Source organism: Cataglyphis hispanica, chromosome 21, assembly GCF_021464435.1.
Source record: "Cataglyphis hispanica isolate Lineage 1 chromosome 21, ULB_Chis1_1.0, whole genome shotgun sequence".
NCBI lineage: Eukaryota > Metazoa > Arthropoda > Insecta > Hymenoptera > Formicidae > Cataglyphis > Cataglyphis hispanica.
In genome coordinates, this window is record NC_065974.1 from 1681965 (window position 1) to 1707215 (window position 25251).

General features: G+C 42.8%; 2 protein-coding genes across 7 annotated transcripts in view; one reads left to right on the forward strand and one right to left on the reverse strand.

Moving 5' to 3' along the window:
* LOC126857440 (ankyrin repeat domain-containing protein SOWAHB) overlaps window positions 1-8809 on the reverse strand; it is a 100377-nt gene extending 91568 nt beyond the window's left edge. For 2 of the 5 annotated variants that reach the window (XM_050606865.1, XM_050606864.1), the window contains exons 1-4: window positions 8503-8809; window positions 8306-8367; window positions 7032-7406; window positions 6430-6582 (exon numbers count right to left, since the gene is read on the reverse strand). In XM_050606865.1, the coding sequence (XP_050462822.1) occupies window positions 6430-6582; window positions 7032-7406; window positions 8306-8367; window positions 8503-8629 (717 nt within the window). In that variant the 5' untranslated portion in view covers window positions 8630-8809. The remainder of the gene's footprint in view (window positions 1-6429; window positions 6583-7031; window positions 7407-8305; window positions 8368-8502) is intronic. The other 3 variants (XR_007688502.1, XM_050606863.1, XM_050606867.1) reach the window with 3 other exon arrangements.
* A 483-nt stretch (window positions 8810-9292) lies between these two features.
* Window positions 9293-25251, forward strand: part of LOC126857429 (homeobox protein araucan) — a 71332-nt gene continuing 55373 nt past the window's right edge. Inside the window, exons 1-2 of one of the 2 annotated variants that reach the window (XM_050606852.1) lie at window positions 9293-9623; window positions 12245-12510. Coding sequence is in view for 1 of the 2 variants with exons in the window: in XM_050606850.1 (XP_050462807.1) it covers window positions 17131-17241 (111 nt within the window). In the remaining variant the exon portion in view is untranslated. Of the gene's footprint in view, window positions 9624-12244; window positions 12511-16811; window positions 17242-25251 lie in introns of those variants that run through there. The other variant, XM_050606850.1, reaches the window with a different exon arrangement.

Consider the following 25251-nt stretch of genomic DNA (forward strand, 5'->3'; position numbering starts at 1 on the left):
GTCTCATGTCCTCTGTGCGTAAAGGGTGTTCAGGTATTGCAGCAACGTCCTCGCGCGATTGCTAGGAATAAATTCTGAACGTCTTGTACGATCGTGTTAAAAAAAAAAGTAACGTCAATTAAGACCGATACAGCAATAATAAATAACTTATAGACGACAAAAAAATTATTGCTTTGAACATCACAAGCCGGTAAAAAAAAAAAATAACGGTATTTTTTCAAATTACATAATAATTTTTGCCAGTAATAATTTTAAAAATATTCAATATTCGAGTCTTTCAAATTGTTTTCAAAACTTTTACTACTTGCGCGATTCGGTCAATCCAAAGTCTGCCACATCGAAAGATGAGCAGGCTCTGGCCGCAGAGAAAGAAAGAGGGAGAGAGAAAGAAAGAGATGTGTCATTTTTTTTTCTGTGGAGACTTCCGTCTTGAAGATCATCGGAGGATAAGAAGCGTCATCGACGCTGATGGCAGCGGACGCTGGGTTACAAGAGGGGGCGGACGGGCCGCGGACCCGGGGCATTTCGCCCGAGGTGATTCGGTCGCGAGGTAATTTGTGCTCACAGCGGGGCTGAGCAAACACGCGCGGCGGGGGTGCCACGAAAAATTAAATAACTCGATGACTGGTCACATTCTCGAACGCGCATACAGCGGCACATAGAACTCTCGGGACCGAGCGAACGTGCATATATACATACACGCATGTATATGTACGTCGACGGTGCCGAGATGTCCGCGGAGAAGAGCGCTTCTCGACTGAATGACGTGGCCCTCTATTGTCCCTCCTCTCTCTCTCTCTCTTTTTCTCTACCTTCTTACCCCGCATTGCGAACGGCGCTCTCGGACGGAACTGGTCCCGGGGGAATAGCGTCGGGCCTTGTGCGGCCTAGAACGGTCCCAGGACTGTGCCCAGGGAGCGAGCGCCGGCCTCCCGCGGACTTATGAATACAAATAGCCGCTCGCTGCACGAGTCAGATCCCTGATAAGGTACGCTCCTGGCTTACCGTACTATCGCGCGGCATAAAGTACGCGCGCGAGCTTAGAGCCTCGCAAGGCCCATATGATCGTTTAAAGGGTAGATTATCTTCGTGACGGAGGAGGATACGGATCGATTAGCATAGGCCGCAAATTGATCTTTGACAAAAAAAAATATTGGAATATCGCGAGCCGCGCAAACAATGGACAAGTTGATTAAAGAATAAAATTCCGAAAAAATTTTATTTAAATACTACGAACGAAAAACGAAAAAACAGATTAAGTTCACGTGCAGAGATAATGAAATATTCTCAAAATGTAAAGTAAATATAAAAAAAAAGGGTTTCAGAAAAATGTAAGCAAATTGCTGTTATTTATTTCATTGAAATTTATTAGAATTATTTCTTTTATTTATTAATAATAAAAAAATTAAATTTGATATTTATTAAAAATTATATAACTTGCGGGAATGAAAAAATGCAAAAAGAGAAGGATCAGACGATAATTCAAAAATTTCGATCCCACGATCGGACCACCAAGAAGAGTCCCATGACCCGGAAGGGCGGCGTCCTGTCCGTCGCTGCCGTGACAGTCACAATGAGTGAGTTTTCGGTATAGTCCCGGGACTGTCACTACGGGAGATGAGACTCCCGCGGATGAATACCGAATATTGCTGCCATTCACCGAGAGAACGCCGGGGAACGAAGAAGGTAATCAACGAAACTGATTTAAGTATAAGCGTTTCGAAAAAAGAGATCTCATGTTATCCACCGTGCGATCTTTTTCCAGAAGAAACGGCGGTTGATGGATTAGCGTAGGACCAGAAGCTCGAGTCGGTACGAAAACGTGATGGACGATAGGAATTATGAGAAAGCAACGAGCACAATCCATTGTAAACCGTTCGCCATTTCTCCTCTGTGCGTGCGTCTACGTGCGATATAGTGGGTATCGGTGTGCGCTACCTATTACCACATAAAGGCCTAAAGAATTCTGGCGGAAGCAGAGACGAGGCGGAACGAGGCGTCGCAGCCAGCCGCTGAGCAAACAAATTTAATGCGCGTGCATAACGACACCAATTTAAATGATAATGCGCGCTGTGTGTGCCTTCAAGATTAACTCGTAATAGGCCCGGAATAAATGTCGGCGGACCTGTTGGAGGTGTATCTAGTCGCCCCGCTACACGCGGGAACAGTGGGTGCTAACTACTCCTGTAGACAAGCTTGTTTATATTGGTAGGCGCCGCGCGCGGCACGAAACTTAAGCGTGAATTTGTATAATACGCATCTGGTGCCAAGAAAATTGGTGTCGCTGCCACGGATCATGCCACGGTCCGCTTCTTCAGATCTCTCAACATCGTTATTAACGCGATGAATTATCATCGATCGCGCGCAACCCGCAATTATATCCGACCGGTTATTAAATCAAACCGGCAATATTTAATTATCGTTGGACGAGAGGTGTTGCGTCCGTACATATTAGCGCTGCGCCATAATTTACTCGATCATGCGCGAAATATTCGATAGCCTTCTGGATAATCCTTCGGCGTTGTACGAGACGCGCTATCCCTCTTGCGAATGACTACTGATTTTCCCGTGATTATGCGCACGATAGCGCAAAAGAAAAAAAAATATTCATTGCGGGAGAGCGATATAGCTCATCGGCTACATCGATAAATTCCGACGATAATGAACGAGCTTATCTTACGGTCGCTTATCGACTTGGCACTCTTGACCAAGTGGATTTGCCTAATTAAAGGAACAAGATGTAAACGATTTTATTTCCATCACGGTTCGTGCTATCTGCCGACTACTTGGAACGAATAAATGGATTCCTCTGTATATATATCTCTCTTTCTTTCTTTCTTTCTTCCTCTCTGTCTCGTTCAGAGAGCCCGTACAACGCGCTTAAACCACCACGACCAGGTGCACCTGTCAAGTGCTCTATGCCGTTAGAGTTTGATTAATGACAGAAATATTTCTTGAATAAACAACAAGGCGCGCTTAAACTCGCTGAACAGATTGACATTCGGATATACTTGGAAATAGCAACAATTTAGATTTAACGATGAAGATAACTCGCGACTGCGTAGGCAATCGCTTGGAAAATGGTAATCTGGAATTAAGCTTCCTTCATCTAATGTTAACACTTTAAATTTAAACTACCGAGGCAAAAAATTTTCATAGACGTATTCTCTAATGAATATGGAGAAACGATCTCTTGTCTTTCTTCTAATTTTTTTTTTTAAACAGTTACGTTAATATTAATATATTCAATATATTAATTTTATTAATTTAAACAAATTATTAATTTAAACAATGTATTAATATATTAATTTTATTAACAATATATATAAATATATTATATATTTTATTAATATATTTACGGTTCTTTGTGAGTTTATATTTTGAAGAGAAATTAAAAATATTGAATAGAGAAGCTAATTAGAGGGAATGTAATCAACATCGATCAGGAGTCGACGAGTCTTCGGAAGTAAGCCGCACGAGAGTAAGTTTGCCCGCGGAGGTGTCTTGTCGAGATTGTCGCGAATAGAATCATGCAAGCTGTGCCCTCGCTTCGCCTCACCTCGCTACGCCTCACCGCGCTCTGAACCTCTTTGCATATACATTCTGTAAGATTACTTTGTGCGGTTTACACCCTGCGATCTCTCCCTCCCCTCCCCCTCCCTCCTCACCTCCTCCTCTCCGGCTGCCTTCTTTAGCAGCACGCTGTGCTTCAAGTCCTCGCCTCCTTTCGTTGCCGAGAGGCAAACCACCCTCCAAGTTTCATCCAAGGTCCCTAATGTATGCGGAACTATACGGCAGAAATTCCAAGTTCGGCACGGCCGTGTTAGGCGCCTTTACGATGAGTTTCCACCCCCCCCTTTCCCTTCCCACCTCGTTTCCACGCTCTTTGCCGCACCGAAAGGGACGAGGCCCGCCCGACAAGGCTCGCCCTCCGTATAAGAGGCGAACACGCGTGATCCTAATTAGAACGCGTCGTCGAGGTGCCGAAGTAAAAGCGAGCTTCTTGTTAGGCGTCTCGACGAAGACGCCGTCGGCATCCCCATATACACGTGAACGTACAAGCGTGGCGCACTTTCGATACTCCCGTATAAAAGGGCTCTTGTTCCATCCTACTTTGCCAATATTTCCAAATAAACTCGAGTCTTAATTTCCACGACATGTGACGCTAATTCGCGACCGACAAAACAAGCTCGAAAATATCAGATCTTTTATACACGGAATATCTCGTTATTATTCTCGCGTAAGAGAGAAACGTTTACGAGGTAACCGCGAGAATTCTCACAGGACGACAGGTAAAGCGTCTCGCCACCCGCGCTCTTTTCTATTTACATAGAAAAGAAGCTACCTCCGCTGTCGGAAAAGCATAACCCCTACAAACGGCCGCATTAGTCGCGTATTACACTGGTGTAATACATTATGTTTCAGTGATTAAATGCGTCTCTGAAGAAGCTCTCTGTCGAATATTAACAAGAACGAGAGGCGTATGTGACATGAATGAGAATTCTTATATACATTTGCGAGTAATTATGAAAAGATAATTGTAATTGAAAATTATCGTTAACTGTCTAGAATTTTGCATTAAAACATCTCCTCTTTGCATCTCTGATCCCGCCAATAGATTTTCCTGTCAATCATCACGATACCTGTCGCGCATTTAATCGACTCGTAATTAACTGTTCGAAGAAAATATGACGGGAAATCATGCGAAACGTGGCGACGTGTTGGTCGGCCAACGGCACGCGACACCGCGTTAGACGAAACGGTCATTAGGGATGCAAAGGGCGGAATCGCCCGGCTACGTTGCATAATAATTACCGTAAAGAAAGCCCGACGAGAGAGATGGCGGCTCTCACCCACGGGCTTCCCCGTGGAGATTACAGGATGTCCGGAGGCGAGAGAGAGGATTCTCCCCGCGTGGCCCGAAAACCCTTTCCGCGCTTACAAGCAATAAAAATTAACGGCCGGTCCGGTAGAAGTCGTATATGAAAGGCGGCCCGCCAGGACCGAACTTGTGGCGCGCGAGTAATACATAATTATCATGGGCCATTCAATGTATATAACACGCGGCAATAAACAATCTCCCTTTGTTACGATGAAACAGTCGTATAAAAGAATGTGTCAAAATGTTTCGGCGTCCATTAATGTTATGTTCAAATTTTTGTTCGCGAAAGGAAGATGGAGCGTGCAAAGGTAAGACTATTACGCGATAAATATATTATGATTTTCTTATGATGACGCAATAGATTTCTGACATAATAATAAAAAAAGTTTTAACACCAATATTTTTTAAGATGAATAAATATATCCAAAATAAATATGAGATGTTCGGTTTCCTTAGAAACAAATGCACGCGCAAACGGCGAATAATGTCGGAGGAAGTATCGAACGGCCGCATCCTTCCTCCTTCGCGGAGAGTCTTAAACGGTCGGCGCCTTTAATCGCGAGCCCCGATAAACATATCGAAATTATGATGGAGGATCGGGCCGCGTAAAAGGAACGAGCGGCAGGCACATCCTGCCGGTGCCCAGCTTTGTTGGTCGCGACGGAAAGGAATACCCGGGATACCCTGCTCCTCTCCCCGCGATCTCGCGATCCCTTCTCCTCCACTTTTAATTTCCAGGCGCGGCTAATTATGATTTACGGCAACATCGGCGCAACATCCTGATCGCTACGCGAGATACCGCCCGCAGGATATTCAAATGCGATGAATATTGCTCGCCGCGATAAACGGCGCACGAACGACGAGAGAGAAAGACGCTTGAGGAAAGGAGAGAGAGAGGTCCGCGAGAGGGAATATAAGTGAGAAAGAGAGAGGGAACTATCGCGAGAGCGCGTGTAAAGGATACGGAGAAAGGATTCCTAGTAGCCTACTCGGTATGCAAGATGGGCAGTCAGCCTTGTACACACCGCATCCTTCCTCCCGACCCCTCAAGAGGATGTATAAGACATCCTCGCGCGTGGATCGTTCCATGCCGAATCGCTCGTTCAGTGTATTTAAAGCCCGTCGGGATAATTCAATACGGAATCTTCCCCCCTTCCCTTTGTGTCTCCGCGTGTGTTTGGAAAACATAAGCGGTCGGCGATGTCACAACACGACGACTGCCATGATTTAACTCTCGCGAGGAAGTCGAGGTGTAACGACCGCCGCTTTCGCCCGAAGGCGGTATACAATTGACTCCAAAACCGCGCAATAATTAAATGCTATAGATACTAATATCTTTCTATCTTTTCGCCAAGATATTTTACTCTTCTCTATCTCGCGTAATTTTTTAAAATTATATTATATTATATTAAAATAATATTTATTATTAACATCAATTTTAGAGAATCTTTTCTCGCCTTTCCCCGAAATTTATTACTTGCGACTAAAATCTGTGTCATCTGCAGCATTTTAATTGCAAGAGAAAAAAACAATATAAAAGATCTTACCTTATCAGCTCGTTTCCTAGCGGAGCTAGTCGTGTCGTTAGGCTTGGCGGGAAGATCGGTTTCGCTGGCCATCCGGTTGAAGCGTTGCATCCGCTCGCGAAAGCTGAGCTGCTCGGCCGAAGCGAGATTTGTCGTCGTTGCTGTTTCGTCCTCCTATAATTCAACAGTTTCGCTTTTACAGAATAGTTTCGCGTTTTAGTTACAACTAATTGCCAAGAATACGCAACCAAAATGTAATGCACACGAAAAATGTAAATCAATTATAAATAAATAGGTAATCCCGATTAAAAAAACGGTAGTAAATTAATAAAATAGTAGAAATTATCTGCATGTAAATTAAAAAAAAATTTTTTTAATGTTCTTGTTATGTAAATAAATTTACAGTTATCATCCATTAATTTCTTTATTCTAAGTTTTTAATATTTACCAATACTATAATTAAATATTTTATTATGTTATATCAAATATTGCTTTCTATATTACATAAATTATAAATGTAATAAAAAATAATCGTTATCGTCGGCACTTTCGCCCTGTGCGATGATGACACCGATAGCAGCATTCATTCAGTGATCAACAAAGGAAATCGATAAAAATCTCACCTTTATGACGGTTTCCGAGAAGCCATTCTTATTCTTATCAACATTTTCCTTGTTCTCCATCTTAAGTTTGTCCTGACTTTTGCGTCGCGGTGGAACAGGTGGTACCGATGCGCTGGATGCATCCGGATTATCATTTTTCTGATCGTTTTCGCGACCCGAGATTGACATCGTAGACTCATCGAGACTTGCATGAGAACTGTTCGACGACGGACTGAGAGGCGCGGGAGGTGGCGGCCGATAAGGCGGAGGCTCTCGCAGAGGAGAAACCGGAGTCGCTAGATCAGGAGAAGCAAGAGGAGATCCTACTGACTGAGAGGGTGAAAAGTCTAGGAAGGGTTGTCGATATTTCTTCTTGAGGACCAGGTACTTATCACCCTGTTAAAAAACGTTCACTTTGTAAGAGCAGTTCGCCTATGACTGATTTGACAGGAGCGACAAATCCGCACACATACACGTCACTAAGTTTATTATTATATTTATTTATTTTATTATATTAATTATATTAATGCCGGAAAAGCCGAAGAATCCTGAAAATTCAATAAAGATCCCTAATTTTCAATATTACATATTTATCTGAGAAACTTATTTTTCACATAAACTTTGTATATTTTCACAAACTTATATATTTTTAGCTATATATTTATTTGAGAAGTTTATTTTTCATGTAAATTTTGTTCATGTTAAATGTTTTAACCTACAAAACTAATCTTTCCTCTCGCTCTCTCTACTTTTCATTCTCTAAAACATAAATAATACAAAGTTTGTTTTACCTAGAAAGTTTAATATTGTCATTTTCTGATTTGTGCGCGAAATCGATATTTCGAACGATATTAACGAGAAAACGAGTTTCTAAACTTTATTCACACAGCACTGCGAATATTTTCACCGACAAGACTGAACACGTTCCCGCGCGCGTATAATATTCAAGCTCAACGAGAAGTTAGTCGTTTCTCCCAATACCATCATAACGTAAACTCTCTCTCTCTCTCTCTCTCTCTCTCTCTCTCAACCCAGCTTTTTTTATAGATTATAAATCACAGCAGCACGCAGATTCTCGCGATACGACATTTTTTACAATCGATAAAACACTACGATGTATAATTTGAGATTAGATTACGGCCGAACACAAGATATATTTTTGTATAAGCGCAACAATTCGTACAGAATTTTTTCAATTGACCGCGCGAGCAGAACTGGCAACGTCGCCGAGAGCGCAACAAGTCGCTCCTGTCAAGCAAATGAACGGGAGTCGCGATAGAGTCCGTATAACCTACCTCCTCGTTTTTTATGGTGGCCAGGATGTTGACATACTCCTTGAACCGATTCCTCGCTTCCACTGTAATGCAAAATCATACGCTCAAGTCCAAGGCTTGCTCTGTGAACTGTGTTTACATCGCAGAGGCGAAAGCCAGGCGACGCCTCGCCACGGGACAATCGCGAAAGCGCGCGACAAGCCGGAAATTTAACCCACCTCGCGTCTCCGGATCCGTCAGAAATCGCTTGAAATGCTTCACCAAATCGTGATTGCGTGCCGTGCCACCGTTTTCCAGCAAATAATTGCGGATCTCCTCGAGAGACAACTCACCGGGCGCCGCCATCTTGAACGTACTAATCGATGATGCGTCAGAGCCACGTACGGCTGTTCGCGAAGCGGGCTCAGCCGGTTGGTAAAAGCGATCGCTGCGATTATCATAAAGAGCGAAAACACGCCGTGTCGATCGACGTCGAGGTAAGAAAAAATTGCGTTATATTATATATATTTAACGCAGCCTCTCTTAAAAAAATCCAAGCGACGATTCGTAGCACACCAGTACAAGTGCACGTATACGTGCGATATGTATCGTTCGAAGTATATCCTGTAGTAAATATTTGGCTTAAATATATATCGTCGACTCGTACTCGAATCCATATCAGTTAAAAGTTCAGTTTTGATTGAATATAAATTGAATAATTACTTTAAATCTTCTTTTATAGATTCTCAACCACTGATAGAACGCAGACTCATGTTGTGTATAAGAGGTTAACAAGGTAAATGCGAAAAGTTTTGTCGTTAGCCTCTTTGCGTCGCATACCATCCCCACTCAAGCGACCTTCAGTATGTAGAGGTAGAGAAAAATAACCGGAGTATTTATATTTACGTTTCGGCAGTCTAGCAGTCAAGTATATCATCCCCACTCCAGTGACCTTCGATATGTAAGTAAGAATAACTAAAGTATTTACATTTCGTTAGTCTAACAATACAACTGTGAGAGTACGGATCATTTAACAAACTTTTCCACCATGGAAAGATAAATGTATAATTGCAAGCAGTTTGATATCTTGGGGACAGTTTAAATTTTTCCTTCGTCATTTTATATGAAGTGCGATATGTTTCCGAACTTATAATACGATGATTTATAGATTAAGCAATTTTTTTGCACATTAAAATTATAGTTGATTATAAAAGGGATTCTTTACATAAAACAGCAAAATAAAAATATAATTCCAAATAGCTTAAACATATATTCTAATCGTGGAAAAGTTCGGCATTCAGTTAACGGTCGATTCTTCTCGAGGAGGACTTGTGAATCGTAGCTAATTTCACTGCTCAAGGTAATTACCTATCGTCATATAAATTTATTGAAATCTATTTCTTTATTTGTGTTTCTTTATATACACACAAATTTATATAAATGTTGTGCAGAATAATCAAGAAATAGTTGCAATTAACTAATTATAATTAAATAATGAGCCGCGTGAAAGCAGATAATCATTGCTTGCATAAGTATTATAATTTTTATTTTATTTGTATGAAGATTTATTCTGTTAATTGCATTCAATTAAATAATGATACTCCGATATTCGTTAAAATTGTCGATAAATGTGTGTGTACGGAATATCATATATATTTAATAACCGCGAAAGTATCTATCGATGTTATATATCCGACCCGATATTTTATTCATCTGCACAAATAGACGATTCTCAAAGCTTTCGAAAACGTTATTTTGCGAATTTTCCACGTTCGAACGATGCTATCGGACTATCGTTCGTCGATCGGATTAAATACGTGTATTTTAAACACGCCGGTACATTAATGGAAACGATCGGGAGTGCATTTCAACACTTTTCCGCCGTAAGCTCTTTGCTGATCGGAATAGAATCAAAACGCACGACACGGTCTCTTGGAGTGAAATCTTTTTTCTTTTTTTACCAGACATTCAGGCGAAATTGTAATCTATCCCTGCCACTGTTTGGGGCACCGTCCGAAACACGCGCCTCTATATTTATTCAACGACCAATTAGTAACCGACGTGATAAATTCTGACTTAATTTACGAACTAAACCGTAATTTTTCGTGTACTTTTTAAATTGCTTTATAAAGGAAAATAAGGGACGTAAAAAATTCGTGTAAAAAGCTGTCGCGAAATTTTTTTTTGAGTTTTTATTTAAATGCACAATCGCTGAGCTTGAAAATCGTTAATGAATGAAATAAAAAATAATTTGCTGAAATATTGCATTGTAACAAGATATCCTAAATAGGTAACAGATTCGTATTTCTTGTCAAAAAAATGATTTTTTTTTCTTTGTTAAAAGATCAAAAAATTTATTATTTTCTAGATATCTCATTTTTTTAAAAAAAGGTAATATAGTGCATTGATTGTTTCTTAATTTTTTATGTGAAAATTTTATTTGAGTGGACATAAAATAAATTCCCTTATGATAGCAAAGTGTGCTTTTTGTCTCTGATATAAAGATGTTGACGTTTATATGTTATGTAACAAATGCACTGAATTAGCGTATTAAAAAATGAGACATTTTGAGAACAATGCATTTCCGGAATTGTTGTAAAAAAATGTTTATTTTTTAACAAAAAATACCAGTCTACTTTATCTATATGAGACACCTTGTATAATAACATGTGTATATATACATATATACATGCTGTGTTATATACAAACACATTGTAGATGTTATTATTACATCTTGTTGCATTTCACACATATATTATGATGCAGCTAACGTAAAATTAAAGAATATCACGATACATATTCGCTCTCTTTTTCTGCCCTCCGTATAAGGGGTTAAAAACTATTACAGCGTAAATGTGTCGTGTACACCATGGATTCTCTCTCTCTCTCTCTCTCTCTCTCTTTTCCTCTCGTTAGCTGTACAATCACGCGCCTGTAACATCGACGGTTCTTATTAACAATGCCTCATAATTAAGAAAACGACCTTACTAATCACCCTTGATGTGCAGAAATACATGTATAAAACTGAAGCAAGAGAGAGAGAGAGAGGGGGAGGGATAGAGCAAGAGTGCTAGAAGGGCGGGTATGCGTGCAACACGCAGGGCCCAGGTACGCGTATGTGTATCCGTGGACCGGAAGCGAGGCGGTACCTTTGTAATTAAACCCCCTTTATCGGCGATATTCTAATGAAACGACGAGTAATGATCGAGCGGGGCCCGCATTGGCGCGGCAACAGTCGCACGAACATCCTTCTTTCCACTTGAACATTCGATACAAACATATTGTTGTTTTTTCGCTTCCCCGTAATTTCAAAAAAATTTTTAAGTATCGAGAAATTAAACTTTTTACTATATTGAGAAATTCTTCAATACACGCATGCAGATTTTTTATTTATTATAAAAATTTCAAAGTAGAAAATAATTTTAAAGAAAAATTGGAAAAATATTGATTGTATATCATATAAAATAATATATGTATATATATATATATATATATATATATATATATATATATATGTAATTATAATATATGTAATTATATATAAAATATGTCTTTCTCTCTGATATATTCTTTTTTTTATATACATTGCTTATATAGAAAAATAATAAAAAGAATAATTGAAAAATAATTAAAAAAATAAATTTTGCATTGCTTTTTTTTATAAAAAATAAAATTTGGGATTATATAATATTTTATATAGATATAATTATATACATTTATATATATATATATAAAATTATATGCAATTATATACAAGCAATTTTTTCTCATATCTTGTAGTCTGTAAGCTTCATCTTTAAAAAAGAACAACGCGAAAATTATTCATTTAATTATTTTTCAATTGTTCCCCTTTTAATCTATTCTGTATAAACAAACAAAGAGTATATAAGAGAAAGAGAACATGTATGATAATATATTCCATATACATATAATTATATACATATATTTATATATGCTTATATGTGAATATTTTCTTTCCAGAGATTCACACGAGTCTTGAGGAGTAAACATCAATTAATGATGGAATCGCCAATTCAGCGAAATTGCAGAAGCTTGGACAATCTTTTGTGGCGAATCATCTTACGCGATCAAGGTAGCTCGACACAATTTCGCAGACTCGGTAGGATTGATGCACGAGATTGGACGCGAGAGAGCCGAGTTACTTCCCGCCGACAAAATGCGCGCCGCCGGGGTCGAGGTGACTACGGCCGGGAACGAGGACAAAGGATCGCGTCGACGCCCCACTGGTAAGTGCATCTCCACCCGATATCATCTACCCGTGTTCTACCCGCGTTATGCTTATACGCCCGTGAATATGTAAGAGGTGCGTGCGCGCGCCAGCCAGTCGCGCTTTATACGTCCGGCGCGCAAACTGCACGGAACCCCGATGCGTGTGATCTATCGCTCGAGATTTCGAGGAGAAACCGCGACAATTCCAGCTTCCCTCGCTCTCTCGCCGAGTCGCTGTTCGTTTGCGTTTACGCGAGAAATAACGGGAACGCGCGGCCAGTTTGAGGCCTCGTTTGCGCGCAATTTTGTACGCCTGGAGGACCTGGATCGGGACCCCGGAATGGAATTCCCCGTAAGCGGATTCCAGACACGCGAAAGTGATATTTATATTTGTTCGTGCAACCCAAATAACGATGATTGACACGAGATAAATTATATACAGAGGGCGGAACAGAAAAGTCGGGCTCTTTCATCGAAAATTATATGTTTTAATTTTTGGGTTACGATTATATTTTTATTTCGCACGAGAGAAACGACACGATGTAGACACGATCGCTCGCGCTTGCGATATACTTCGAAAGGAGAGTCCCGTTGAGCTACTTAACGGCAAGAAAGTTTGTGTTAACTCGCGCACGAGAGATGTAAGCACGAGAGAGAGACAATAATAATACGGATGTAGACGTTGTATTTCTTACATGAGTCACTTTGTTTTCTCACAATGCAAACAAGAGATTTTTTTTCCCCGAAACGTCGAGATGTCCCGGCCTCTTCGAGAACTCGCTCCGTTCAAATGCCGACGAGATTCTCCGAGCAGCGTCGGCGCCACCGATTTGCTTCCCTCGTCTTTACGGAACTCTTTACATTAAACATTCACATTTAATTATATATGCGAAGTAGCAGAAAGCACTGGAAATATCACTTTATATCTATATATAATTAACGTAATAATAATTTACTAAATTTCTAAAGATTGATGAATAAATTTTGACATTAAGTAAACAAGGAGCCTAATTTCTCAGTCAGTGAATTAAAAATTTACAAACAAATCGCATTCAAATCGTCGCTTCTCATTCACAGACAGACGGTAAATTCACGCTGGACCCATGAACGGCGGAGAGACTTATAGCGGCGCTCTATCGCTTCTCTCCGCCGTATAAAGCGACGATAGGGTCGCGGGGGCAATATATACGTCCGGCAGCGACGTATATATATATATTCGTCCGTAATTGGAGCGCGGCGCGTTCCGGTGAATCGGGGGCGGGGGGCGAGCGGTATAAAACGAACCGTATAAAGACCGTACTTTGGTCGGTTTTTGCGGCGCGGTTTTCAACCGCGTACCTCCGGTGGTCTCGTTAGACAGACGATGGGAGGTCCGGAAGAGATCCGCCGCTACGATTGCATTACGCGTTCGCATTTATTTCACGTACGCGCGTTGCACGAGGTCTCTAGTTCCTCCGTTCAGGGATAACGTATGGTGGCTTTGAAAAAAAAAAAAAAACGAGCGATGACTATTGGCAATCTTTATTCGGATGAATGAGATATCGGTGTAGCCTGGTCGCACATGTCATTGTATCGATATAATTGTCAACTTTGTATCGCTTACTGAATCTAGTATAATTTGCGATCTTGTACTTTGACAATATAACATGTGTCACCGAGTTCATACATAATAAAGGGAAATTATGTCGAATAAGGAGCGTTAAGCAGATGGGATGCAGCTGAAGACACACAAACAATATCAGGAACGTAAAATATTTCATCGGGTTTTGGTTCCTAATGAATCGAAGGGGAAGGGGTAGGAGGAGGAGAGTAAAAAAACGAAGTCTCTCTCTCTCTCTTTCTCTTCTTTTTTCTCTCTCTTTCACTCGCTGCTAAAGGAAGCGGTCGCAAAAGTTATCGGAGCGCACAATCTAGTCTACCATCGACTACCGTTTACCAGTCGGGCATTAGAAGTTGTCACAGGTGCTCGCCCGTATATACCACGCATGCAGGCACGCAGGCACGCGAAGAAAACGGGCAAAGACTCTCAAAGGGAGGGCCCCTGTATGTATGTTTGGCTTTCCCACAGTTTTGCGCACGATTCCTTGCTACTCGGCGGCCTCGCGCCGGCGTTTGCCGACGGACAGACGGAAGCCGTCGCGAACTTCAAAGATTGGCGATCGGTGGGTGCGAAGGAGTGGCGGGACAGAGGGGGGACGAAGGAAGGGAACACTCTCTCTCCCTCGAGTGGTATACGCATCGCATATTATCACGATGCCTTCCTAGCCGGGGTCGACATGTCCTCGTCGGCAGCGCGTGCACACAAAGTCGAGGACTCGGCTAACACTCCAACGGCAGCGAGTTTATCGTCGAGGACCGACGGTCGGAACAAAGTGCGGCGGTGCCTCGCAATCGGCGAGGCTAATGGCAATCTTGTTTTACGCTCGGCGGCTGCTATGCTGTCACGCGCGACAAAAATCGTTTGCACGTGAGCGAGATAACTTATTATATCTGCTGAGACGCGGACGGACGCGTGTGTGCCAACGTTGCGAATCAACAGCATCTATGTTGCATTTAGTCTCTCTTTTGTCAGGCGATAACAATTTTTTTTATACAAAAAAGAATTTTATCTCGTAATAATTTAGTTTTTATTTTATATTTTGCACTATTCGATCGCCGATTATTTGTAAAAATAATCGTCATACTCGCGAAAAATCGGTAGAATTAATTTCTTCTCTCTCTCTCTCTCTCTCGCGACGGTATTAATTGACTGACGTTTATTGAAAGCAAATTTCGACGATAGCATACATTCTAGATAGCATTTCGTTCCGCTGTAATTTCGCGATAACCGATAATTGCGGCGTTCAAACGGTCGTTCAAGATTCAATCGCCAAGCAAAGTATCCATCCAATATAAACGCGAGTGTTCGAACCGGACTGATAAATTACAAACGTTTATACGACTCGATCAATCATCGGGCAAGTCGCGCGTTGCATATAACTGCATCGCACGATGATAACGGCTGACAAGTGTTGAATATTAGTGACGTTTTAAGCGTGCGTCAGTCAGCTTCGGAACTAAACGGGAGGGGAATTAAAATGCGAGCGAAAAATGTGCGCGGTAAAAAAATAAAAGGAAAAAAACAAGCAGTAGCCGAACAATCGTCGGGCTAAATCGATGGCTCGGCCCTGCGAGGGATCCAAAGTACTATCAACGAATCGTGTCGCTGTCAGTAACGGACGCATTAACGCATTCATATCGCATTCCGACCCTTGGTTCATTCGATTACATCCTGTACGTGTATCCATGTACTCGTTTCTCTCCTCCCCTCCCATCTTTGGTAGGTGTCTCGATATACTTTTTCTTCGTTGGTGAGACAGCCGTGTAAAGTCATACGTAAAATAATTTGCGATCGAAGCGGGATAGCGAGGAACAACCATACCGATCATTATACACTTTAAAGTGCCTATCTTCTCTTTTTTATCGTACATGAGTGTCGATGTTTAAACTAGATTACACTGACCTGCTCATATAATTAATATACATATTTATTGCATGACGCAGATTGAGATAAAAATTTATATTTTCGCGTGATTACGCATGCGAATAAATTTAAAACGCATCGACGAGAAGAGCTCAATCGAAGAGAGTACTTTTACCGCGAGATTCCAATATCCTCTTCCCATCTTCTTTGATATCCCATCGAATTCCCGCGGTCGGTTGGCTCGTGTGAGACTTGCCGAAGGGCGCGCGGGGTTAAGCGGTACACACGGGTCGGGATATAAGTGAAATCGCAATAATTACCGGCGGCACGGATCACAAATCCCGCAATACGGTAGTTGGTAGGCGGGGATGGTCTACCAACAGGCGCATACAGGTATTATACGCAAGCTCTTTGTCGGGGGACCACGGAGGAGAGGTGGGGTACGGTTTATATTGGCGCCACCTCCTGCACGGTTAAGCGAGCGACTAGGGCAGACTTACGCCTTACACTTCTCTCGCTCCCTCTCACTCCCTCCCACCCGCCGTCAGTTCTCTCGCACTCTCTCTCTCTCTCTCTCCTTCTCATTCTCCATCCCTCTCGCGCCTCTATTCTCCTCTCCCCCCTCTCTATCACCGACCCTCTCTCGTTTCTCTCACCGCGCGCGCTCTGATGCTGCACACAACTCCCGCTCGCTGGGCTAACCCAACCTAACCCGCGGGCGAACTTCATTCCACGCCGACTGACCACCACCGACGGCCGTCGTCGTGTCCTCGACGCCGCCGTCGTCGTCGCCGTCGTTGTCGTTGTCGTTCGTCATAGAACGCGATCACGCGACACGTCGACTTGGTCGTCGGCGAATCGGTGCGTTACGTACGCGCGTCTTTCTCCTATTCTTCTGTGTTTTCTTTCTTCTTCCCGGCGGTGGTGCATATCGGCCGTCCGGTGCTTCGAGCAGATATTATTGTGACTGGGATATATACGTGACTGGAGTTCCGAGAGTGTGAACTGTGCTTGTAGACTCGCGTATAGATTGTATCCCGCGTGCGTCGGGGAAATTAAGAGAACGTGTCGTGAAGGGAAGAGAGACAGCGAATTCGACTTTATCCCGTTCTCCCTCGGGGAGGGGGAGGACTCGTCTTCCGGACGGTAAGGGAAAGAGGAAGAAGAACCGATCATGGACATGTCCGAGGACTGTTGGGAGCACGTGGGACTGCTACAGGAGGTCTCCGGCGCGGAACCACCCCCGCCTCCGCCCGCTCCCGATTTTCTAATCCAGCAGCCAGAGGTGAGTGCTTCTTTTCCGGAATGATCGCTTTTTGCGACGAAATTAGAGATTGAGGGCTGAAGGATTCCGCGAGGAAGAAAAGCGCGGGAAACTCTTATAGCGCATAAATATAGGATCGTGGATCGATTGATACGTCCCTTTCATCGTGACAAACTTTTCAGCCGTGCCAATTTTTTGTCTCTCCAACAATGCGGAATTAGTTTGCATAATGTGAGGAGCGCACGTTGAATTAAAGCCAAGAGAGCGCTAAATTCGTAGTGAAGGTAATTCAGGGTGGTCGAGAGAAAGAGAACGGGGTGCATATAATCATGTCTCTTAAACACACACGAGCCTCTGATATTTTCGGTACTTATACGGAGACGGGATCTGTCATTTTACGCGCGAACTTGTTTTATTTTGGCGAACGCTTTGGGAGGAATCCGAAGTATAGCCCGGAGGGTGCGCGCATTTGCGCGAGTTATTATTTTTTTATTTTTTTTTTTTTTTTAATGGAACGCGCGTCGCGAATAAAAAGGGGGATTTTGGTGTGGAAATCATTATCATAATGATACGGAGAGGCGCGCTGATTTCATTCCGTGAAAACGATCGCTGCACGTACGTTATATTCGAGAAACGTATATTTAATTACTTCGCTCATGGCGCTCATCGTCTTACTTGCTTAACTTTCTTAACATGCCAATTTATAATACTACTCGTTATTATCGCACGCCATTTTGATTTACTTCGATGATGAACCTTTAGTTTTTGCAATGATCGCCACATTATCCTACTTTGATCATTTAATAATTTAATGACGCGAGCGCATCTCACGAACTTATTACTTCTTTAATATTTTGCCAGAAAAATAAGATACTATATATTTATATATAATTTAGAAAAAAAAAAAAAATTGTTAAAGAGAGAGAATATTTAATAATTTATAAATAAAACATCTCCGTTGAAGTAATCGCGTCTCTTCATCGCAACAAACGATTGTTAAATGCGTGAAACCATATCTCGAACACCCCGTATATCGGATCGTAATTAAGAGACCGAATTTACTCTCACGAGAAGCCGAAGCCGAGATCGAACCGCGAGCTCGGCAACATTCCAATAGGTTGAACCTTAGAAGAAGAGAAGCACCTGGATAGTCGTAACGATTTCTCTGTTTGCTCAAGCCACAGTAAATTAGTAATAATCACGCGGGACCACCTGTCATCATCGATCCGATTGGTTCGGACCGAAGGATTTATATGTCATTATATACACGTTACCTGTGCGCGAAGGGACGAGAGAGGAACCGTCCTCAAAACGATCGGCGAACTAAGGGACCCCGGCCCGTTCCGTTTCAATTTCGTCGAGACCCCTTGCATAACGAGCTCTTCCTCCTCTCCTCCTCTCTTTCTCTCTTCCTCGCTACGAGGCGAGGCAGCAAGACGCTCCATGGGGCGTTGGTTACGCGGTGCCCTGTAATCATATCCGAAATTATAGGCATTTAGTCGGGCATGAATGAGCGGATAGGAAAGTTTAAGAAGATATCGGTGGCATCGGCGCGTCAGAGGCGCGTGCAGGGCCCGGCTTCCTTTTGCACCCGCTCCCCGCTCTTGTCCCCCTTGCCTGCACCATTCCGTTCGTCGCCGGTTTCTAAAGATACCTGCACCTGCACACTGCCTCGATCAGAGCCCAGATTCACCTCCGATATAGTCGCTCTACCAGTCGCATCCTTCCTTCCGCCGCACGCATGCGTGTATATGTGTGTGTGCATGCATAAATCCTGAAACATGATCAGCGACTGTAATCCGTCATGCACGATGATAATAACTGCCGCATATATCGCGCATATCATCGTATATCGCTGTTCAGCAAAATTGGAATATCCAGAGAGAGAGAGAGAGAGAGCAGCTTATCTTTATAGAAGCTTAGATTCATATTTCAAAGATGCATTATGAAAATTTAATGTTCGAATCTGATGAAAGTTAATCGTGTATCTTTACGAATTTTATCGGAATTTTTTTTTTAATGGAAATTTCTATTATATTACCTATATCGTTTCGTTTTATAAATCGACAGACATAGAGAGACGATATACCGTGCCTTTCTAGATTTGAAAGAACGATGCTGCTATTTTAACGCAAAGCATTAGAATTGAGTTGAATTGAAGTGAGTTGTGTAGCACACGGTTACGAATATGTTCAAACTACTAAGCATAATGACATAGAAATAGGTATTTCTCAGTCGAAGAAACGTTTAGAAAACTGAGTAGAATCACGGTGGCGTAAACGCGCTAATTTTATAATCGACGAAGGCGTCTCTTCGATACTCCTTCTAGAATTATGTCACAGAAACCCGATCGCGCGCAACCTGTCTCGTTAAAACGAGATACGAGAGTGCGATGGCGCGATCCTCGAGAGAAGCGTCGAGGGATTAAAGTAAGCGATCGGTCCAATTAAAATAGGGCGGGGGGAGGGGGAGGGAGGAAGGACTCTCCCTCGTGTCCAACACGTGACAAATGCGCGGTCGCCGCACCGTCGTCCCAGCTGCGGCGCTGAAAAATGTCGGCGCGCCGAAATATAGGCTGCTAATCGAATCGCACCTGCGTCCCGAGAACCTGCGCTATCTCGTCTTAAAAGCTGGTTTCGCGGCGCGAGCGTCGGGCCCGGCTCACGTATGAGTTTCCCACGACGGGCGGGCCCCGATTCTCTCTCTCTCTCTCTCTCTCTCTCTTTTGGAGCCTGTGTGGGAATATCTGAGATTATTACTCGCGCGCGTAACGTGTTCGATCGACCGTCGATTTTCGTATTCCTTCAACGTATATACTCACTCTTTCTTTTTTCCGTCTATCCTCTTTTTCCACGGGCCTCACATGACGGTCATAGATTAGCGCAGCTTAAGCTCCGGGTCCCCGGTAGCTCTCGAAGGCGGTCTCCCGTGCACGCGACATTCCATCGTGTTTGATACTCCGCGCGTGCAGCTGAGGCCCCGTTCGCGGATCGGCAACCGATGTATTCCGACATGAAATAAACACGAGACAACGGTCGACTCGCGCACGGGCACGTACGCGCTCTCCGCTCCGTGAGAAAATTCGGCCGATTCAACGCCGATAACGCGCCGTCTCGCTTCCGAATTGCCCCGTTTTCTCCTCCTGGTAGTCCACGAGGACAAACGCAGCCTCGGAATAAGTCGGAATCAAACGCGATTCGGTGCATGCGACTCGCTCGGCACGTACGTGTCGGACGAGCTAGGGCGCAGTAGACACAGCCGTGAACGATTTGCGAAGCAATCGTATCCAAGGAGCTTTGCAAGAATTTTAATTCGAGACGCACAAGTATTAGACGGCAAAAGAGAGAGAGAGAGAGAGAGAGAGAGAGAGAGAGAGAGTTTTCTTCCCGTCGTTTGTGTAATTGATGTAAGTCGCGTGTTACACGACTAAATTCCGATGCCTGAATGCGTCTCATGGATGGCGACGATTGTCTGTTCGGATATCTTTTTTTTATGTTCCTAACTGCTCGTGTGTAATCGCTTGAAGACTACCAATTATATATTTAGCGCGGGAGGAACAATATTTTTGGCGACTAGCGATACTCGAAAACAAATTATTTACATGCGATAAATAAGATATATAAGATAATTATAACGTTACTATATTACTACTATATGTTTCCTTAGGACGCTCGTTAATTTAATATTAATGAATATTACTTCCGTGCTGCCGTTAATTATATTCCATTATATGCTAAACGCACGCTCTCTGTATATAAATATGTTTACGTCGTTAATTTTATTCTAACGATGTGATAATTTCCCCAGACATGGAATATATTATTAAAATTTTACATGATAAAATAAAAATACACGCAACATACTCATTTATTAATTAGTTACGCGATGTCAAGCGATTATATTATATTTTTCTTTCTGCGTTTTCCAATCAATTTACAATCATATCTTTCTCACACTAAGCTTTCCATTAGACGATGTTATCTGTTCACGATTTAATATCCCACGCGGCGAAGAAAGGGCTCCGTGCTATTTTGTACGGAGGAGAGGGAGAGAGAGAGAGAGAGAGAGAGAGAGAGAGAGAGAGAGATAGAGAGAGAGAGAGAGATGAGAAAGGGAGATGGGGACGGAGAGAGGGGGTGAAGAAAAGTGTCGCTCGACTGGCCTCTCGACGGCCTCGTTCGATGACATCGCCTTTTCCGAGACGACTCGTTGCAAGGTTCACACGGCCGAGCATTTCGCACTTTTGTCGCACGCAGGATACGCACTTGTCGTGTAAGCACTTGTCGCCCACCCTTCCCGCTCCCATCCAGACGACGTCCGATTTCCGATCCGTCGTCGCCATCTCTCCCCCTTCGCCGTCGTTCTCGCGACGTCGTTCGACCCGTCGGCTCGCACGCTGAATGGAGCTTCCTCCCGGCACACGTGCGTCCCGCATCCATCGGACACGTGCAGCGTCGCCGTCGAGCACGACGAACCCCATGGTTACGCTTACAGACCACGTCGACGCCCGTATTTTCTCTCCGTCGTGTCGCTCATCTCGAATACATAGCCGCAACAGCGATACATTAGGCAGGGGTGTGAATAATGATTGCTCGAGCTTGATACTTTTTGCCGGAGACGAATAGGAGACGGGATCCAACAAATCGCATTGCTCTAAATAATTTCAAATATATACTGACATTTACAAAGAAGAAGTCTATGGCTACTTGGTATCTTAAGAATTTCTCCATTCTCGATATCAACGCGATAATCTTACATCTGTGCGTTCTTCGAAGAAGGAACCTTCTGGGAATTCGAAAACGTTCGGGCCGAGAAAAGCTCCCGTGCGCGAGGTGGTGAAGAAAACAATCGACCACTTGTTGCTGAAAAGATTGTATCGAGCATTCGCTAGAGAGTCTTCGTGAAATTAAAAAGCGACGTACATATACGCGATTCGAGAGCAATCGCCATGCTCCGTCAAAAGCCGACGGCGAGGATCCGCTTCCTCGATGAAACGACTCGATATTTCAAGACGCGTTTCGTAACGGAAGTAATAGACCTAAGAACAAGGATGTAGCTTCGGCCGTTGTTAGACATGGCGCACGAGAGAAGCTTTTCTTTTGTGTCCGCTAGTAGACCGCGGCGGCGGGGCGGCTATCTCTCTTTCTCTCTCACGCGAGAATAAATTCATCGGACCGAAAAGAATCGCCGCCCACACCGCTTTCGAATCACTTTAGCGCAGCACGCGATACGCTACTCGCAATAAAAATATTTCCCGCGCCCCCATCGTACGGCATGGTCGACTTCATCTTGCTGCAACTCGCTCGTCTGCCTCATCGAAATGTTCTTACAAACGTGTGTCTTAAATATTTTTACATCACACTTATCGTTAGTGATTATAGTTGTGCGCTTTACACAATAATTATATTAACTAATTTTTATCGTATCATTGAAGATATTTAGAGAAAAAAGTCCATAATCCCAATCAAATATAAATTATGTATAAAATATGTCCATGTATATTTTTTTTTCTTTTGTATAATCTCTGTTCGAATAATCGAAAAATAATTAGAAGAAGAATTTTTATATATTGTTTTTTTAGTAAAAATAAATTTGAAAGAAGTGATAAAAAATTGCCCATATATTGCATAATTACATATAAATTTATATATAATTAGATTTCCCAAATTTCACTTTTTTTAAAAAAAACAATGCAAAAATTATTCATCAAATCATTTTTCCTATATACATACAGTTTATATAAGAGAAAAAAAATCAACATATTATGAACATATTACCAATATAATTGCTGTATTTATATGACTATATATGAACTTTTGAATATCAATTGATAATATTAGTATCTGCTACAATATATTTTCAATAACTAGGATGCTTTAGGACACTTTTTCAGCGTTACATTTTCGGTTCTCGAATACGCGCGGAGATCCACGGGGAGGTGAAATTGACCGCGCGCGTTTTCAAAGCACGCACCCTTGGAGACGATGTTCTCGCCCAAAGTTTTCGCCCTCGATGTAAACGGCAAGTTGGCTTTCGCCGCCGGGAGAGGGAAGGGTCCCGTCCTAATTGAACGACCCTCGGTCGGCCAACACACTTCGCTATAAGGGTAGTTTTATCTCACGTTAAGAGCGCCAGAGTGCGAGCGGGTGAACGTGCGCGTATATATAAAGAATGACCTCGTCGTCTTTATTATGACGTATATATATATATATATATATATATATATATATATATATATATATATATATATATATATATATACACGTCTCGTCTCGTAGAAGTCGTTATCTTATTAGCTGGAGGCATCGCGCGCGTCTCGACGCAACAGTTCGCGGTCCAGCTTCTTCTTCGGTCTAAACTACTCCATTGTGTCGAGCAAAGTATCTTCTGGCAGAAGTTAATTTTCCGGAAAAGTTCTCGCGAGGTATCATACACGACCTTATACGAGTCTCCCGCGTGAGATTGTAGATAATGTGAGACAATGTGTTTGCACAAGAGCTCTCTAAATTGAAACGTGTAAAATATTCTCGCAATTATTATCTAAGATATTAGTAAAAATTGCAAATAATGAAAATTTGAAATAAATTTTTCCCTCGACATAATTCAATAATTTTAAAACTTTCATTTTTTTTATTTTTTACAAAGAAACGAATTTTTTAACGTTATCCGAAAATTCAGCAAGAAGAATAGATGAAAAAGAAAGCGCGGTTAAAATGCCTTTTCGAAGGGAGATAAGAAAGAGAAGCGGCGTTCGACACGAGGGAGGAGGTGTACCAATGAGTCGGATGGAAAGCGACCCTCCGCTATATATGTACCCGGGGGTTAGCCACTTTTACCGATTTCCTTCCCGGAGCGCAGCCACTTTCCCGCTTATTCAGCAATGATTCAATTCGGATGTGCTTTTTACGCCCGTCGCGGCGGCCGAGGAGCCGGTGGGAGGTTACCGAGCCGTGTGCTCCGCAAAGGGGAAACGAAAAAGGGGGATGAAAGATAGGACGCACGAGGGGAAAGGGAGGGAACGATCGGGGAAAGAGAAGCGAAGAAGGGCCGCGCAAAGTTATCCCGCGCTGAAAACAGATTGCTCGGCATTCAGTCGCTGAGAGAGCGACTTCCTTGTCGCTCTCATGGAAGAGAGGGAGAAAAAGTACGAGTAGAGGAGAGTCAACTAACCGACAAGTCGTTCTTTTAATTCAGCTCGCCGCCAAGTTCTTTTCCCGCCCGCTCTCTTATTCCGTCGGAATGAACGGGACGCCGCCACCTGGCCGGATCTCTCGTCCGGTCCGATAAGGAAGTCGTGACGCGGCATCTTTGCGGTGTCATACACGAGTGAGGTCTTTACTAACGGCGGATTTTCCGTTAACGCGAGCGAATAAGCGTAAGTTCCGTACGTGATTCGATCTGACAAGCGTCTTGAACAAATCGCCCGAGAATTCTGGGATCTCACACTAATCGCGAAATGACGCGTTCAAGCGATGCCTGTTGAAAAAATTGTGTCATTTTAATAAATCTCTCAGTCGTATTTGGATTATATTTTTATAAATTAATGAAACAAACATACATACACGGGTGAAGATTCCAGAAAGATGAAGGAACAAGCGAATGAATCATTATTTATCAAGACAACATCCCCTCGAGCTTCAAGCTCATCGCATTATGTTCAAACATAATAATAAGTCTCAATAACCAATGTGAAATACGAATAAGAAATTTACCGTATTATACCGACGCATTCAAATACCGAAGCATTCCGCTACGAACGAGGATGATGTTCCCGATGCTATGCCGGAGGATCCGAGACCGGGCCCTCTCTTCGCCGGCGGCCAATGCGTGAAATGAAAAAGCGCTCTTTCTCGAGGAACTCTAATGACGGGAGGGAGGAAACACCGGGCCCGCACTCGCACTCGCTTAATACACCTCCTCTTTCTCGACAAAGTATATCGGGAGCCTCATGATCGGCGTAAATCAACATATACTCGCCGGCGGAGCTCCTCACGTGACTTACCCATGGCTTACACGCACGTGAGCACGAGC